Consider the following 17,747-nt stretch of genomic DNA (forward strand, 5'->3'; position numbering starts at 1 on the left):
ACAGACTAATAGCCATTCATTGATTTTCCTAAAAACTCTTTCAGTTCTTTTAATGTGGGGAGGAAAGGAATATTAAAAATCTATTTTATAAGTTTCTTTGTTGGAAGATGTTGTAAGCCAAACTCCCTTGTCCTGACTAGGACAAGAAATTTTTTAGATACCCCAATTATAATCTTTTGAAGTAACTGTTATAATAAATTATTGATGTGGCTTGACTATAACAATAAAGTGACCAGTCTCTTCTATTCCTTTCCCTTTTTAGATTCCTAAGAGAAAAAGGAATCTTTCATGATGGCAGCAGGAACACTGGCTTTTAAAAGCAGGAAGGACCAGCAGTTGTGACTACTTAATGTTCTTAGAACACAATAGTAGCTTTTTAATCTTACCTATTGTTCTCTTTTACACAGGTTGAATACGTGATCAAATGTGACATGTCAGCTCTTCAAAAAATATTGTATCGCCATATGCAAGCAAAAGGAATTCTTCTCACAGATGGTTCTGAGAAAGATAAGAAGGTATGCTAGGAAGATTATCACACTTAAGACACAAGACTATTGAATAATCATCATGAGCTTCTTTACTGATATTAGTTTATATAAACTGAATTTATGGGGTACTTTTTGTTACTGTTTTAGGTGAAAGTCTCTCATCTAATAAGAATAAAAAGGAAAGCACAAAACACCAATGGAGTTACCTCATCTGTGACTATTTTCTTAGTTATAGTTAATGTGCAGAAGTGTAAAGACTTGCCTTCTGTCTAGGTGGCAGGATAGCATATGGAAGAGTTTAAGCTCAATTTCAGATCTTGAATAAAATTATTCTGCTTCTGTCTGTTCAGACTATTTATGAATAATCACTCTTATCACAAAGCCACTAGGTTGGCATAGGCCCTGTGACTGGGATTTCACTCTTCTGACTGAGATAATCACAAGGAATATGTTATATTATAACTCACAGCCTGTTCTATGATGTAAAAACTTCAGTGCCATGAGTTGTGATGATTATTTAGAAGACATTTGTGGAAGGAGGCTTCTTCTAGCTTCAGAATTCTTTAGAAGCTACCTCTTACTTGCAAATGGAAACTTTTATTTATTATGAATATGTCTTTTTGCTTTTGTTTTTCATTGTTAGGGCAAAGGAGGAGCTAAAACATTGATGAATACTATCATGCAATTGAGAAAGATATGCAATCATCCATATATGTTTCAACACATTGAGGTAAGTTTGTTAATTCCCTCCTTTATTTATAGTTATAAGGATAAAAAAATTGGGTTGAAAAATTTATATTAAGTTTTAATTCAGACTAGCATGTTCTGATGGACTGGAGGTCAATTTTTGGATATAAAACTTAGTTTTCTCTCTAACTCATTTTACAGATGAGGAAACCAGACAAATGGGATTAGGTGATTTGCCCAGAGTCACCCAGCTAGTATGTTGTGAGGCCATATTTGAACTACGTTTACTCCAGGCCCTGCACTCTATCCATTGGGATCCTTAAAGCAGTCCCATAAACTGTGTTGCAGAAAGTAGAATTAATAAATATTCATTGAATGAGGACGTTACCATGAATTAAGATAATGTCAACTTTGTCTAAATTTCTTTATGAGAATAACATTAAAATGAGAAGATAATGTATTAGTATACTTTGAAAATAAACATTATTTAAGCACAAGACATAACTATGAACATTTGCCCACCTTATTCTCTGTCAAGATTATTTTTTTCTTTCATAGTTTCTTATTATTATGAAATAAATTCCTGATTGTATCCCAAGGCCCATTTCTCTACTAAAAGCTATTTTTTAGGAAAAAGAACAATTTCAGCCATATTCACTTTATCTGAATAAATTTCTCAAACTGCCAGTAATTTACAACAGCAGGAGATGCTGATTTCAGCAGCGTGGAATAGAGAGCTACCATTGTTTTTCCCCTTACCAATGAAGAAAACAGGAAGAAAAAGGGAGAAAACATTTTTTAGAAATTATTTGCTCCTACACCTGTTTTTGTTCTCTAACTACTACAGAAAGAAGAAAAAAATCCCTGTCAAGACTATTTGCTCTCATTAAAGAAAAGTGAAAACTGCATTTGTGTTAGGAGATCATTTGGACCTTAGAACAGGTAGTAACAGAGAAATACTCTCAAGAATTCCATAGCAAAATTTTTACCCTTCCTTTTCGGAAGCTGACTAATTGGTAGGATGCCATCCCTAAGGTATTTCTCTTTGGTATGGTGAGGAATGAAAAGAGAATGAAAGACATAGCCCCCATCTTGAAGAACACAACATATTTTCAATTGTCCAATGGGAGAATCTAGACACACATAAATAATCCCTCTTGCCATACAGTGAGGGCATAAGCACCTTAAATACATAGTCTTTAACTTTAGATTTCTAAGTGGAAAGAAGCTTGCTGGTTCTGGAATCACAAGATTTGAGTTCGAATCCTGCCTTGAAGTTTAGATGCCTGTATAATCTTGGGTGAGTCATGTAACCTTCATCAGCCTCGTTTTCCTCTTTTGTGAAACAAAGCTGTGAGATGAAGTGGTCTCTGGGATTTATCCTGGTTCTTGATCTGCAGCCTTGCGCTCCTGTGCCTGGCCCAAACTTGACAGTACAGCTCCTAGCTAGAATGATTTAGAGAAAGACATACATACATCACAATTACAAGACAAAAGACTGAGTTAAGAGATTAGAGCAGGAATTCACTTTTTTCTGTGGTTAAACCTAGGACTGCTCTAGAACCAAACTGAACTGAGTCAGGAAAACCAATTGTTAAATTTTCAGGGGTGAGCCATACTTTTCATGATTCCATTTGATGTTTCCTTAGCAAAAATACAAAAATACTAGAATGGTTTTCCTTTTCTAGCTCATTTTACGATGAGGAAACTGAACTAAACAGGGCTAAGTGACTTGCTCAGGATCACACAGCCAATAAATCATTCTGATTCCAGACCCAGAACTCTATCCACTGCACCACCTTACTTGTCCTTTTATACCCTGTTCAACAATTCAAACTATAGCTTGATTTTTTTTTTTTCTTGATTGTATGGACTTAAATGAAGTGTCAGGGAAAATGTAAATAATACAGATTAAACTTCAAAGTGTTCCATGTGTACTTTTTTTTTTTTTTTTGAATGGCAGTTGTTGAATATTTACCAGCACAGTTCAACACAAACTACTTTGGCAGACCAATGATACCTGCGGTTCTTTCTCAGAGTAAGGTTTTCTAACACATAAAACAAAATACCATGGATACAAGTTCATGGATCCCAGGTTAAGAATCCCTGGAAGAGATTGAAGTCATGCCATGTTAACTTGTTACCTTCCAGATATTTTATCCCCTAAAAACTCACATTGGCATTGATACATCTTCCCTAAATCAATAATTACAAAGTACCAGTGCAAATTGTTTTTTGTCATAGTTGTTAAAATAATTTAGTATTTTATTTTTTAATTTGATAACAGTATTTAATATAATTGGTTTTCTTGTAATCTTGTGTATTTTATACATTTAAAAGCATTATTTTGAAAGAGGATTCATGATACTGAAAAGATAAGAACCCTGGCATTGTACAAAGCCACTAGCTTGCTGGTTGAATTCTTGAGTCAAATTTATAGAAGAACATGATTAAGTTATATTGTTATGACAAAGAGTGGAAGGTAGTACTTTAGTATTTTAAAGTTTTAACCAAAGAATCAAATAATACACCTACATATACATGCTTCCAATATAGATTTTTATATTGGTAGATTAAAATATTTCATTTTAAATGAAAGTTACTGGAAATTAGATATAATTTTCTAATTTTTTCTTTATACACAGATTTTGTGTACCATCTAGCTAATGGGCTAATGGGCATACTAAAGTAGAACAATGTAGGCCTAATTTTTAGGAAATAATGATTCTCCATGATTCTGTGTTTTCCACTGAGGTCTTTTACTTTCCAGCACTTTTGGAAATACTATCTCTTTTATTACCCACTATATCTGGTAAAAGAAATGACCAAGTAGAATAATCCTACTCTTCTAGGCCATGGGGGAGTGAGGGTTTCCTTGCATCAGGACTTTTTATTATGATAAGCCCAGTTTTAATACTGCCAGGGAAGAAGTTTTCTCTTATGGAGCATGGCTGATTTTTTAACTAAAGGAAAAACTGGCATGAGCAGAGTAGATAAGGAGAGAAGAGATAGAGGTAGATTACTGCTTCCCAGTAAGTAATATCTTACGGAAATGCAATTTGTAGCAAGTAGGAGCTGTAGAGATCATGGAGCTAAAGTCTGTCATTTCACACATGAGAAATCTTAGACTTTAGGGCATTGAAGGGACCAGCTCTAGATCACACAAGAAATAAATCACAGGCTGGGATATGAATTTGAAAATGCTTACCAAGCTCAGAGAAGACTTTAGTTTCATTCATATAAAGACAGGAAAATTATACTGAAGAAAAGATGCAAATCATATAGCTAATTCCTATTTTTTAGGTACTTGACAATTAAAAATGAAATTAAGAGATCTGATAGTCTTTAAGTATTTAAAAGTTACTTTTCCAATTAGTGTTTCAGAGTCTAAACAAGATTACTCATGTTTTTGTTATTTATTTTAAAATATTTACTTTTTAAAAATTTGAACATTGATTTACTGGCCACCTTGACATACATCTCAATGGGGAAGTTTTGTGTTGTCATCTGGCATCAAAGAATCAACAAATAAGTATTTAAGCACCTTCTGTATTCCTGAATCTTTCACAGGTACTAGGAATACCAAGACATAAATCCTCAAGGAAGGACCTTAATTGTTTGGGGAAGGGGGACATAGCATGTACACATATACAAATATGTGAGTGTGTATATATATAAGGTTTTGTATATGTATGTATGTATGTGTGTGTATATGAGTGAGTGTATGTTATATCTATACATATACATAAATATATAAATGTATGTATATATATATTTGTGTATGTGTATATATATATAGGTGTATGTATATGTGTATGTGTGTATGTCTTCTTTGTTTGTTTTTTAGCATATGATCTGAGCTCAGCCTTATATAAGTATAACATGTGTAATTCTTCTAAACTTATTTCCACATTGATACTGCACAAGAAAAATCAGATGAAAAAGGGGAAAAGGAAAGAAAAAATACAAGGAAACAACAACAGCAATAAAGGTGAAAATACTATGTTGTGATCTACATTCAGTCCCCATAGTTCTCTCTCGGGATGCAGATGGCTCTCTCCATCACAAGGCTATTGGAATTGGCCTGAATCACCTTTCAAATGATTAAGATTTAACCTAAATGCATTCATCTTTTGTTTCTGCTTAAGGAATCCTTTGCTGAGCATCTAGGCTACTCAAGTGGAGTTATCAATGGGTAAGTCTAATGATTTAATTCCTTCAACAAAACTTTGATCCTGTTTTCTACTTTTTTTACATTTTCTTACATAGTGAAAATCCACTCAACTTTAAAATACATATGCAAATTTTGTTAGGATCTTATCTCCTACTAAAAGCTATAGAAATTGTTAAATCACATTTGCACTCTCTTTTACTTTGCCTACATATGTTATTATGTGCTCTAGACACATAGACATTTGTTGAACTTAGATTTACCTCATTGTATTAAATAGTACTTTTGAGTTTGGAATAAGTCAAGGCTTCAAAAGTTTCTTGCTTATAGTCAGAGTATACTATTTGTAGATAATAATCTGTCTAATTGCATCCCAATAGTATTGAAAATTAACCTGAGCACTAAAGGGAGAAAAAAGTCTTTGTTCTGCACATTAGAATTAATGGCTTTGTAGATATTGCAGATGACAGTGCAATCAGTCCCCTATGATATAGTTTAAAGATAGACTTTAATATTGTTGGCTACCAATGCTGGGAGAGATCCCCCCAAACAACTCTTATTTGACTCCTCATAGCCTATGGTAGTGGAAAAGGAAAATTGGTTAACTAAGGAATGAAATATCTGAATCTACTAAGTTTTTTCCAGTAAACAAAAGTTTTTCTTACTCTCCAAACAAAAATTTTTAAACAAATGTGGCAAAGCAAAAATGTAATTCAGAGGAAGGGAAAATGAATTTCCCCTCCCCTGGATGAAATGCTTTAATGTTTTTATGCCAGGCAAGAAAAGCAATGTAATGTCTGTGCCATTTTGTTATCTTAAATATGTGATTTTCATTGATTGGAACAAAGTAGCTTTAATTAAACAAGTATCTTGAGCCTAAACAGAGTGGTTGGCACCCAGTAAGCAAGTGATGCTGTTCTTTGGACTGATTAACTGACTGATGGCTGCCTACTTTTCCTGGGACAGAGCTGAACTATACCGTGCCTCGGGGAAGTTTGAGCTCTTAGACCGTATTCTGCCAAAACTGCGGGCCACCAATCACCGAGTGCTGCTTTTCTGCCAGATGACATCCCTCATGACCATTATGGAGGACTACTTTGCTTTTCGGAATTTCCTTTACCTACGTCTTGATGGTAAGTTCACAAGAAACTAGGGCACACAGTCATGTAATCAGAAATGAAGGAATGACAGGCATTTAGAGTCAGCCTCCCACAAAAAGGGGAAAAAGTGGCAAAGAATTAACTGATTTTTTCCTAGATGACAATTTTCACTTCTCTCAGATTAATGTTAACAAAACTGAAACAAGTGATAAACTGTTTATGTCACTTAAAACTCAACCCAGATCACTTACAAAGAATTTAAAAGATGGTGCTTAAGGATCCTCATTAACTATCACATACCTTAGAATGGCTTCTGCCATTTCCGTCAGCAATCAACATGTTTAAAGCCTGTGAATTGCCAGACTTGGCAATATAGAATTTCATCCTTGATTTAAGACCTTCTTTTATGTACTTTATAGGTACTGCTAAGCTTGAAAATACCTCTGGCCTACCAAGGCCTTCTAAAGCTGGTAGTGAACTTTTCCTTTCTCTTGCCCCCATTCACATTTGAGGGTAGGACCAGTTTTCCCCTAAACTGAAAAAACTAACAAAAAATGATGTGAAAACCAAAAAGAAGTGCTTCATTTTGCTAAAATTATCAGTAATAACCCTTTGAACTCCCAGTAGCATAACATACTACTTTAGGAATAGAAAAATGTCATGAGACTCTTCTGTTATTCAAGTAGCCAGGAAAAGAGAAATCTCAACAGAAAGAGATAGAAATGACAATGTAAGAAAAAAACAGACTAAACATAGTCCCTTGCTCTATCAAAGACTAACTAAAAGAGATAATGGGAGGCCTACTCATCCAAGAAGCATCCCCACTGGCTTTAGAATTGATTACCCCAAATCCCTACTAGACCTTTTTTCCCCGCTCTGTTTCCTTTGTTCTACAGACCCTACTCTGCAGAGTCTTTAATTTAAACCACAGGGAGCAATATGTAGTATGAGACTGAGGGGAGCCCCACCTCCCACTGCCAAGCATATAAGGGAGCTCAGAGAAAGAGATCTTGATCTCACTACTTGTCAGGAGAAAGATATTCTTCATAGACATGGATACATCTACCCAACAATATAATGGTCATTATGGGTTAAATTGCCTGTTTGAACTTGTCCAGCATCTTATCCTATATTTTTAACATTGTAAGTCTGTTGTTTGGCACTGAGAACATATTTTCTCATAAGAACAAGCACAAAATGATCCGCATATTAAAGTGGGACAAATCTGTATGGTTACACAAAGATGGAGTTTGCTTCCACTGTTATATCAGCAGCATTAAAAAAGATATCAAGCTCAAAAAATAAAATAAAAATTCTTGGTTATTGAAGGATTTGGGTTATTGAGATTATTGAGGGATTTGAAGAGATATTCCCCAAATTGTTAAATGACTTTGGAAATAGCCATAGAGATGATCAAGGAAATAAACATTTTTACAAACAGGATATTATGTGAATCTGAAGACTGACTTAATTAATGATATACAATTTATGTTGTGGGGTTAGTCAGGATTTGAATTTAATGCCAGAATATAATGCTGTAATTTACAGTTTTTACATTAAAAAATAAAATTGGTTGACAATTTGGGGGTTGGCACAGACTTTGATTTCATTGGTATTAGAAACTCTCAAAGAGAGAATCTTGTAAATGAGCATTGCAGTTTAGAGTCTTGAGAAGTCATGTGACTGCCCAATATCTTAGCCACTGGGTTAGAAAAATTAGGAATAGAAAAGGAAAATTAGGAAAAATACATTTCTTCAACTCCATTGTTGTTATTGCTTTTTCTCTTTTGATCTTAATACATTTACTTATTTACTTACTCTTTTATATCATGTATTTATTTATTTATTTATTTAGTTTAGTTATTGAAATTCCATTCTGCAAAGAAGAAAAGATATATTCTTTAATAAGATGAAACTTGAGATATCTTTTTTCCTATATCAGATTTCCTTTTATTCATCCTAGACAAAACCAATAGGAAAATATGTAAATAAATCATTGATTTTGTATCTATTTTACATCTCCCTTAGAAAACCCTTGAAATCTTTGTTTTCACTATCAGCTTATTAAATGGTTGATTTAAAAAATTTAGTTGCTTAGTAGGACTGTTTAGTTTTTTTCTCTATCTCTACCTAAGGTTTGATAATGGTTCTTTTCCCTGCACCATATGTGCTTAGGATTTAACATTCCTAGATCTGATATCAGGTAACAACTGTATTAATATCTGGCTCCAGAATATTAGTAGCTGTATGACCCTGCTGACCTTTCAGAAACATTAGTTTCTTCATTTACAAAATGAAGATTGAAACCTGTAGTATTTATCTCACTGAATCTTTGTTGTGATGATGAAATAAGATAATATATTATCAAGTGCTTTGTAAACTCACATTACAATGTTATAGAAATGTCAGCTATTATAAAAATATTAATGGCACAGTGCCTGGAACATAGTAGGTACTTAATTAATGTTCACTGGATTAATGAATAATTATCAATATTATGCTAACTTCAATTTAATAATTTTATTCTTTTTGTTTAAAATTAGTACCTTACATTTCCATTAATGGCTTAAGTTTAGTAAATGAAATAAGAATAACATTGAGGAAATATGTGATCCAAAAGGTCAATATATTAATTTTTAAAGGCACATCATAAAGTTGTTACAACCTAATACTATTCTTAGAGTATTTTCATTTAATTTCTTATTTTCTAGCTTTGACTTCCCTCTTTTCCTTAACAGCTAATAGTTATTTTCTTGCAAGGGACTCTGCATTTTAAGGAAATTCTTTCATTAAATCTGATAACTTCTCATATTTTCTGAGATTTTGTGAGTACCCAGTAGTTCATAACACTTCAACTTTTCCCCTTCACAAACACTGTATATACCTAATAATTCTTTATCTCATAATATCACTAGCAAGTTGTTTTTGGATTCCTTCACTCTGAAAAGTTTGGGGCACTTGGAATGAACTCTTTTAGAAGGAAAGAAACCTGTTTTCTTGCTTTACTGAAAACAAAGGTTTTAATATCTCTGAGGCAGCTGGAGGGATTTCTCTCACTGGAGCTCCAATCCAATTAAGCTGTTTCCCAGGATTACATACATTTTCTCTAGGATCTAGGATTCCCCTATCCAGTAGCCATTTCTTTCTTGATAACCTGGACAAAAGTTTCACTTTTTGGTCAATTAAGTTAAGGGGAAATCAAAGAAAGGAGATTATGTTTGAGAAATATTATAATCTGGTTAATTGAACATATCTAGTCTGTGTCTCTGTATGGATGAGTACAGTTGTTTATCTAGTGTAGAACTTTAAGTGAATATATTTAATAGATAATACAAAGGTGTCTAAAATTAAATTTGTTTTTAAGAGTAAAAAAGCTAACATAATTCTTTCTAGGCCTTATTCAGGAATTTCCCCAAAGTCATATTCTAACTTAAGAAAAAAAGTAATAAATTAGTATTCTTATTATATTATGGTCTTTCTTGCAAAAATGAGTGGATTTTCAGAAAACAATTAAAAAACATTTTAATATTTATTCTTATGGAAACTTAAGTATTGGCTGTCCCCAAAATCTTATGCATTTTCAAACTGTTAGATATTTGGTATACCAATTATAAAACTGTACTGAGACTTTTGGGATATCCTGTACTTACGTTTCATTCCTGTATACACTTTTTAATATCATTGACAGATGTGGCCACTGTCAGATGTTTCTTTGTAAGTGGATATGTTCTACATCAAAAAATATAAGAACATGAAAAGAAATCTTCTTTTACTAGGCATGTTAAATCCTTTGCCACTTATATATAATAAGCAATTAGACCTGGATGTCATTCTTACATGGTAAAAGGCATCTTCTTTGAAAATGATACAGATGAGTTGATTATCAACTAAGATCCCAACTTGTGATTCTGTACTACCTTCTGCATTTGTCAAGGGTACCTACTTTCTGCATTATAAAAGATTGGATAAGGTCTTTCCAGATTTTACAATTAAAATTTTGTTCTCATTATATTTGTCATAAAATATAATTAACCTCTTTGCTTCTTATGATGATTGGTATCAGGCAGAAAATTTGAGGATTCCTCTTTATTTTTCAATCTTTATATTGTATTGAGAACCTATTGTCACTTTTGTTAGAAAAATCTAGTTAGTTTCATTTCAATCAAATGTATTCATCCCATAATTTATCAGTTTTTCTAGTTTCTATTCCAAATATTTAATATTTTAAAATCAATGCTTAGCACAGGGTCTGGCATATAGTAGATACTTAATAAATAGTTTTTGAATGAATACTTGCAATGCAAAATTAAGATAGGCTATTGTATCTTTTGTCCTGATGATCTTTCATTCAGTTTAATGACAATTAAATATGTGTTAATTTATACAATTGCTGTATAATTATTCTTATTTTATTGTTGTATATGAATAAGTTTATAGAATAAATTTTTAAACTAAAATAAAAGAATATTTTAAAATAATATTTTTCACCTTTAACCACTTCTTAGAAAATTAGTGTTGACCCAAATGCCTCTGAATATTAAAAAATATATCCTATTTATTTAAAGAATTCTTCAAGACATTTATATAACTCTTTGGAATTTGTGACAAAAGGATTTGAGCTATAGCTCAATCAATCAATCAGCAAATACTTTATTAAGTGACTACTATATATCACCTAATATGACATAGCACTATATGTGATTAACACTCCTCTTTAAGTATTAATTGTTTTAGAATTGGTAAACAGATTTAGAGACAGGTGATCCACTAAGACTCATGTTTTTAGTTTTTTCTCATTGAAAGCAGGGCTAAGAAGTTTCTTTTTCCATTATGCTACTTTTAATTTTTGCTAAATAGTGAGGACAGAAATAATAAACACCTAATTGTGATTTCACTGTAACTGTAATCTTGACTCCAATCATAACTTGATTGTTTAAGTTTTAATCTTTTAGGATTTTATTCCTTACTCATTTCTTTGACTTTAAATAGTTTTTATATAAAAATTGTGTATTGTCATATAATTCACAATAACATCTTCTAATAACCTAAATTACCTTTTTTTTTTTCTTTCCAGAGATAGTCAATAAAAGTAGAAGACAATTTTTCCTGGATATTTTAGGAACACACCACTTTAGTTTTTTGTTTTTTGTTTTTTTTTCCTCCAAATTACAAAATAAGATTTGAGCAGAAATGCCTTAAATACTAATTATACTTTTTTCAACTCTATGTAATAGACTAGATGTAAAAGAACACAGGTGCTGAGGAATATTTTTTAGATCAGAATCAAGGAAGTAAGGGAATCAGCATTTTTATCACTTACCTGTTGTGTGACCCTAGTTTTAACCTATGAAAGTCTGCATGACCTCATTTATAAAATGAGGATTATAATTTCATATTATGATTTCACAGAGTTTCTATGAGGAAAACCCCACCAACCTCAGTTCCTTCCCCTTGCCTTATTTCCCCTACCTTCCACACCCCCACCAAGTGACCTCTTTTGTAATACATATCAAAGATTTACAATTCCATCTCTAGGCAAATTACATCCCATTTACAATAAATAAATCATGGACACTTATTTTAGACTCAGAGACAAATGACTTTTTCTAAGTATACACAGCTAGCAAACATCAGGATAAAATTTAAACTAAGTGACTCAATTTTTTTTTTTATATACTTTAAAATATCTTGACTATATTGGTAATACAACATAAAAGAATGGGTCATCGTGTTTATGACTTGGGAGGAAACAATGCTGCTGTACTTTGTCCTAATCAATACACATCTGAAGAATTATGCTCAGTTTTGGGCACCACATTTTGGAAAGGATGTTCATTAACTGGAGAGTGTCCAAAGGAGGATTACTATGATGGTAAAGGCCCTGGAGATCATGCCATGTGAAGAGAGGTTGAAGGAACTGAGAATATCTATCCTAGAAGACAGAAAGAAAAACTATTGTCAAGTATTTTGAAGGGATTATGCAGGCCATAGATTCATTAGGCTTTGCCTTAGTAGGCAGAAATAAGAATGTGGAACGGATATTGCAAAAAGGATAATTTAGACTTGACATAAGGAAAAACTCTCTAACAGTCAGAGCTATCCAGAACAGAATGTGCTACCTTGGGAGATAATGAGATGCTCTTCACTGGAGGTATTCAAGCAAATACTAGATGACAGCTTATCAAATCAGCAAACATTGATTAAATGCCTACTGTGTGTCACACACTATGCTACTCTCTGGGGGTGCAAAGAAAATGTTATTGTCTTGTGTACCACAGAGGACATTCTTGTTTACATACGTGTTGGACTAAATGGCTTCTGATTTCCCTTCTAACATTGAGATTTTGTCATTTGAAGTCAGAACATTTCTGTACAAGGAAGTGTAGTATGGTTGGGTTTGCTTTATTTTTAAACTTTGCACTATTTTAAAAACTTCATTCAAGTGGAAAATTCCTCTTCCTTTTCTCTTCTTCCATTCTCCATCAGGTACCACAAAATCTGAAGATCGTGCTGCCTTGCTGAAGAAGTTCAATGAGCCTGGTTCACAATTTTTCATTTTCTTATTGAGTACCAGAGCAGGAGGCCTGGGCCTGAACCTTCAGGCAGCCGATACTGTTGTCATCTTTGATAGTGATTGGAATCCTCACCAGGTGTGCACATCTTGACTTATTTCAATGCTTCAGCATCCATGATGAAAGCAGACCTGAGAAAGAGCAGTCAGAGCTATTGTCTACATGAGAGAGCAAGAGGAAAAATAACAGAGAAGCTGACAGATAGATATATCATCTTTGCTAGATGAAACCTTGGAGCACTGATTAATAATAGTGGCATGGATAATCTTTGGAGAACCAAATCAGAGATACATATAGAGATGCAGTTTTTCTTAGCCTTGACATCCATTCTTTGGTATCTTACTTGCCAAAGTATGTGTTAAAAAAAAAAAAAAAAACCCTCTGCTCTGTGATTTGTTTAGAAGATTTGTCAGAGGCAAGATTTTTTTAATTCCATTTTTGAAAATAGCATACTTAAATTTCATCTCTCATTATTTCATTCAAACAAGATTATGGTTATCCCTTTTATTTGGGCAGTGGGTAAGGCAGAGAAATTGTTGCTACTTTTTAGTAAGATAACTACATTGCAATTTTGAATGATTAAATTTTATTTGTCTATTCTAAAATCTCTAATTTTAAATATGTAGAGTCAGAAAACTTTCCTCAACAAAAGATTCTTTGGCATGTGGTAAAGAACTTTTTAAAAGTTTATAATACTGTCTGAATTTGCTAATTTGGGGGGGATTTCTACAATTTTATATTCAGATCAATTTGTTATTACTTAAACTTACCTCACTATTAAAAGTTAGAATTTCTTAATTGCTAGTCTTTTAATTAGGATAGTCAATCAGTCAATAAGCATTTATTAGGGGCCAACTATGTTCAGGAAATTTCCTTAGTGCTGGCTCAGTTTCTTGGTTATTTGTGTTTCTGAGGATGAATGAATAATTTAGATTTTTTTTAAATAAACTTTTCTATCTAAAACGTTCTAGTATGCAAGATCAGATCTTTGGAGCCAACTAAAATCAATTACTCAAAACACTGTTTTAACATGGAAAAGAATATCAGAGAATTCTATATCAATCAGTAATGTTATTAAAATTCCATGGATGGAGCTTTTTTTATGAGCAAGCTCCAAAGGTTAAAGAAAAATCGGAGGTAATGAAATAGAAATTCTACACACTGACTGTTTATTGCATGTTAGCTTCAGGTTAATAAAAATAACACATAGGCAGTAAGTTGCATCAAAACGACTATGATCAAATGTTGCACTTTTAAATAGTTCACTAGTGGTTTCATCTGTTATACTGGGAGACCAGTGTTACCTATCTCTCTGGTGTAGCTCATTCACTTAGGGTATATGTGGTCACCTAAATTCTTTAGTGACTAACTGAATCGCCAGTAATCATATTTACCTAATCTCTGTTTTAGAGTATGTTAAGAATTCTTTTTCAGAGTTTAATTAATGTAGGAATGATCATGAATGGTATTTTTAAATTCAAGAGATATTGGTTGTCAAAGCTAATAAAAATTAAAGCTAGTTTATGAAAAATATCCAGGATTTCTCTCATTGTTTTCTTGGGAAATTAGCTTATATTAGCCAATGAAGCTACTAAGAAAAATTGACTGTAAAAGCCTTATTAGTAGCAGACATATGCACAGGAAAATCTGTACCATCTTTCTTGTGACTGTCTTCTCCATAACAATCCCATTTCCAACTTTGCTGTTGTTGGCAAGATAAAGTTATATAAATTGTTTTTTAAATGGTGATATTTCAAGTATATTAATATAAACTTTTTTAAATATATAAAAAATGTATATTTCTTAGGATGTTTGTTCTAAAGGAGACTTTCAAAGGACAGCCTCTACTCTGTCCCACCACTTTGAAGCAATACCAGACCTAAACCAATTCAGACTGGCATGATTATTTTATTGCTAAATTCCCATATTGCTCTTTATAATGTTTAACAACTTTTCTCTTTGGGACCATCTTCTTTAATTCTTTTAACATTTCACATATTGTAATACTAAGGCCAACTCCCTCTTTGTCTTATTTTCCAGAGTAAATAAATGCTGGTCAAAAAAATGTGTACTTGGCAAATGTTTCATGAGGGAGTAAATAGTTCTGTTTTTTTCACAAAGACTAAAAGGCACTTGCAGCCAACTCTTGGTTATTCAGGAATAATTAGCCAGTCTGTGAATTACTCACACCGACCTTTGCTACTCTCCTTTTTTGCTGCCTACATTTTAACCCTTTCATAATTTATTAGCATTCTCTAGTGGATATTAAGAGTGGAGGAGATCCAGAAATTAGCCACACTGGCTGTTGTTGAAGGAATTCTGTTAAAGAACTGATAATGAGTTGGCCTTCTCAAGGGGTAAAAGAGGAGTGGGTAAGAGGGAAAGAACTTGGAACTCAGAAATTAAAAACAAAATGTTACAGAGATTAAGTATAACTTGGAAGTATTTCACAAAATAATTTTTAAAAGCAAAAAATTGTTGATGAAAGAGAAGACTGAAGCATTTGCTAAAATGAAGGATTTTTTCCCCCTGCCTTTCAATTTCCTTAAATAAAATATTTAAATTTGATTGTGTACCTACTGTGCATATGCTTTAGGAGAGTCATATTTATATTCACATCTTCAAATATTCTTATGAAAACATTTTTGCCTAATTTTTCACTTAAAGTCCCTAAATCAGAAATGGCATCAGCAGGATCTTTGTTTTCTTTGGTAAAATTCAGAAGATTTTATTTTTTCATAATAAGACCTATTTCCCACAATTCTAGAAGGCCTGGTTTTAAAACCATTCTGATACAGCTAAGTGGCACCATGGATAGAGCACCAGCCAAAGAGTCAAGAGGACCTGACTTCACTGAAGCTTTTCTCACACACTCGGCACTTCCTAGCTGTATGACACTGGGCAAGTTACTTAACCCTGATTGACTCACAAAATGACCACTACAAAAAGCAGTTTGGATACCTAACTTTAGGCTTTCCTTTGCCACAACTGTGGCAGTGCACTCTCAAAATATCTGAATGAACTTTCTTTTGTTATGGTTGTTGTACAAAATGATTATCATCTGGTTTCATTTCTTTATTATGATGCTCAGTGAAATAATAACTATTAATGAAGGGGTTTTCCATCAATACCTTTCTTTGAGCATACACTTTCCCCCAATTCTTAAAAAATAATCTTGATTTCTTTATTGTTACATCACCTTATTTCTTCCTCCTTCTCCTGTTTCTATGAAAGATAAAAACATAGACACTATGAGCATAAGTACATCTATTCTAGGATAGCAGCTGGGTGACCTATCAGAAAATACTTAATGTCAAGATTTTTAGGTATGTGTCTCTTCCATTCAGAACTTCACAACAAAATAAGAGTGTTTATCTTATCGCATAATACAAAGTTTGAAACCAAAAATTGCCCTTAGCAACATGAGGCAACACAGCACTATTGAAAGATCTGGAGTCAAGTATCTGCATTTAGTTGTGGTACTTCTGCCTTGTATGACTTCAGCAAATCAATTGACATTTGGTCCTCACTTTCCACATGTGTAAAACAAAGTGCTTCAACTAAATTATCTGCAAGTGTTATTCTAGTTTGACTTTATAAAGTACTAGGCACATATTGAGGTAAAGACTAGTTAAGTGCCTATTTATAGAGTTCTATTTAAATCCCGCATGCACTTAAATATAGAGTTGTTTATGTCAAATCTAAAATTTCTCAGATCCTATCTTTTTTAATCAAGTGACTGTCAATACCAAAAGACATATCTTTTTTCACATGTTCAGTAACCACCCAAGTATTTTTTAACCCATTTTCAAAATTCAATGGGCTACATATTACCATACTTTCCTTTGATATCAGCTCATTTGTTGAGGAATCAGAGAGAGGTGAATATAACATGGACTATTGTTGTCTTGAACAGGATTTGCAGGCCCAAGATCGAGCTCACCGGATTGGCCAGCAAAATGAAGTCCGAGTGCTTCGACTCTGCACTGTAAACAGCGTGGAAGAAAAGATCCTTGCAGCAGCAAAATACAAATTGAATGTGGATCAGAAAGTTATCCAAGCAGGCATGTTTGATCAGAAGTCTTCAAGTCACGAGAGGAGGGCTTTTCTGCAGGCCATATTGGAGCACGAAGAAGAAAATGAGGTACTTTAGACAAATTATTCTTACTGAAATCAAACAGTGACCTCTTTTTCTCTGAATCATATACAAAGCAACCTCTTTATCTTTTAAATAAATTCTAGGATTGATGTTAATTAAGTCAGATTAAGATAACTGCAGCTTTGTATGCAAAGACTTGAAAATTATCCACCTTGTCTGTTAAAATTCACTACTAGAGTAAGAAGAAAAGAATTTGTGGATCTGACTGATTATCCTTCAGTTTAAATTTCATCTAATTTAGGCTGATGGAATAATACATATTTTATTAACTCTCATTCCTGCCTCCTGCAGGCCAGATGGAAAACTGCAAAATAGGTCAGTTGTTTAAAATATATTTATAATTGAAAGAGGAGAAAAAAAATATTCCCTGGCAAGAGAAGAGGGTTTGAAGGGTTTTTTCTTCCATTATTTAGGTGCCATATCATCTGTAAACCCAGGTAGTACATAAAGAAAATTATCTACCTTCTATCAAAATAAAATTTCATCCTGGCACTACACAAATCTTTTACATGCTGCTTTGAGTTGAGCATATTCCATCAGACATCTTTCTCTTCGGATGTATTCTGATGG

The 17,747-nt window shown here is 32.9% G+C and overlaps 1 protein-coding gene across 7 annotated transcripts in view; it reads left to right on the plus strand.

Annotated features, from left to right (window-relative positions):
* The window catches only part of SMARCA2 (SWI/SNF related, matrix associated, actin dependent regulator of chromatin, subfamily a, member 2), a 241,370-nt gene that overhangs the window by 136,573 nt on the left and 87,050 nt on the right, over positions 1-17,747 (plus strand). For all 7 annotated transcript variants that reach the window (XM_051962447.1, XM_051962452.1, XM_051962456.1 and 4 more), the window contains 6 exons: positions 408-515; positions 1,132-1,218; positions 5,324-5,370; positions 6,313-6,479; positions 12,933-13,096; positions 16,935-17,162. In XM_051962447.1, coding sequence (XP_051818407.1) covers positions 408-515; positions 1,132-1,218; positions 5,324-5,370; positions 6,313-6,479; positions 12,933-13,096; positions 16,935-17,162 — 801 coding nt within the window. The remainder of the gene's footprint in view (positions 1-407; positions 516-1,131; positions 1,219-5,323; positions 5,371-6,312; positions 6,480-12,932; positions 13,097-16,934; positions 17,163-17,747) is intronic.

The sequence above is a fragment of the Antechinus flavipes genome, chromosome 1 (genome assembly GCF_016432865.1).
Source record: "Antechinus flavipes isolate AdamAnt ecotype Samford, QLD, Australia chromosome 1, AdamAnt_v2, whole genome shotgun sequence".
Taxonomy (NCBI): Eukaryota; Metazoa; Chordata; class Mammalia; order Dasyuromorphia; family Dasyuridae; genus Antechinus; species Antechinus flavipes.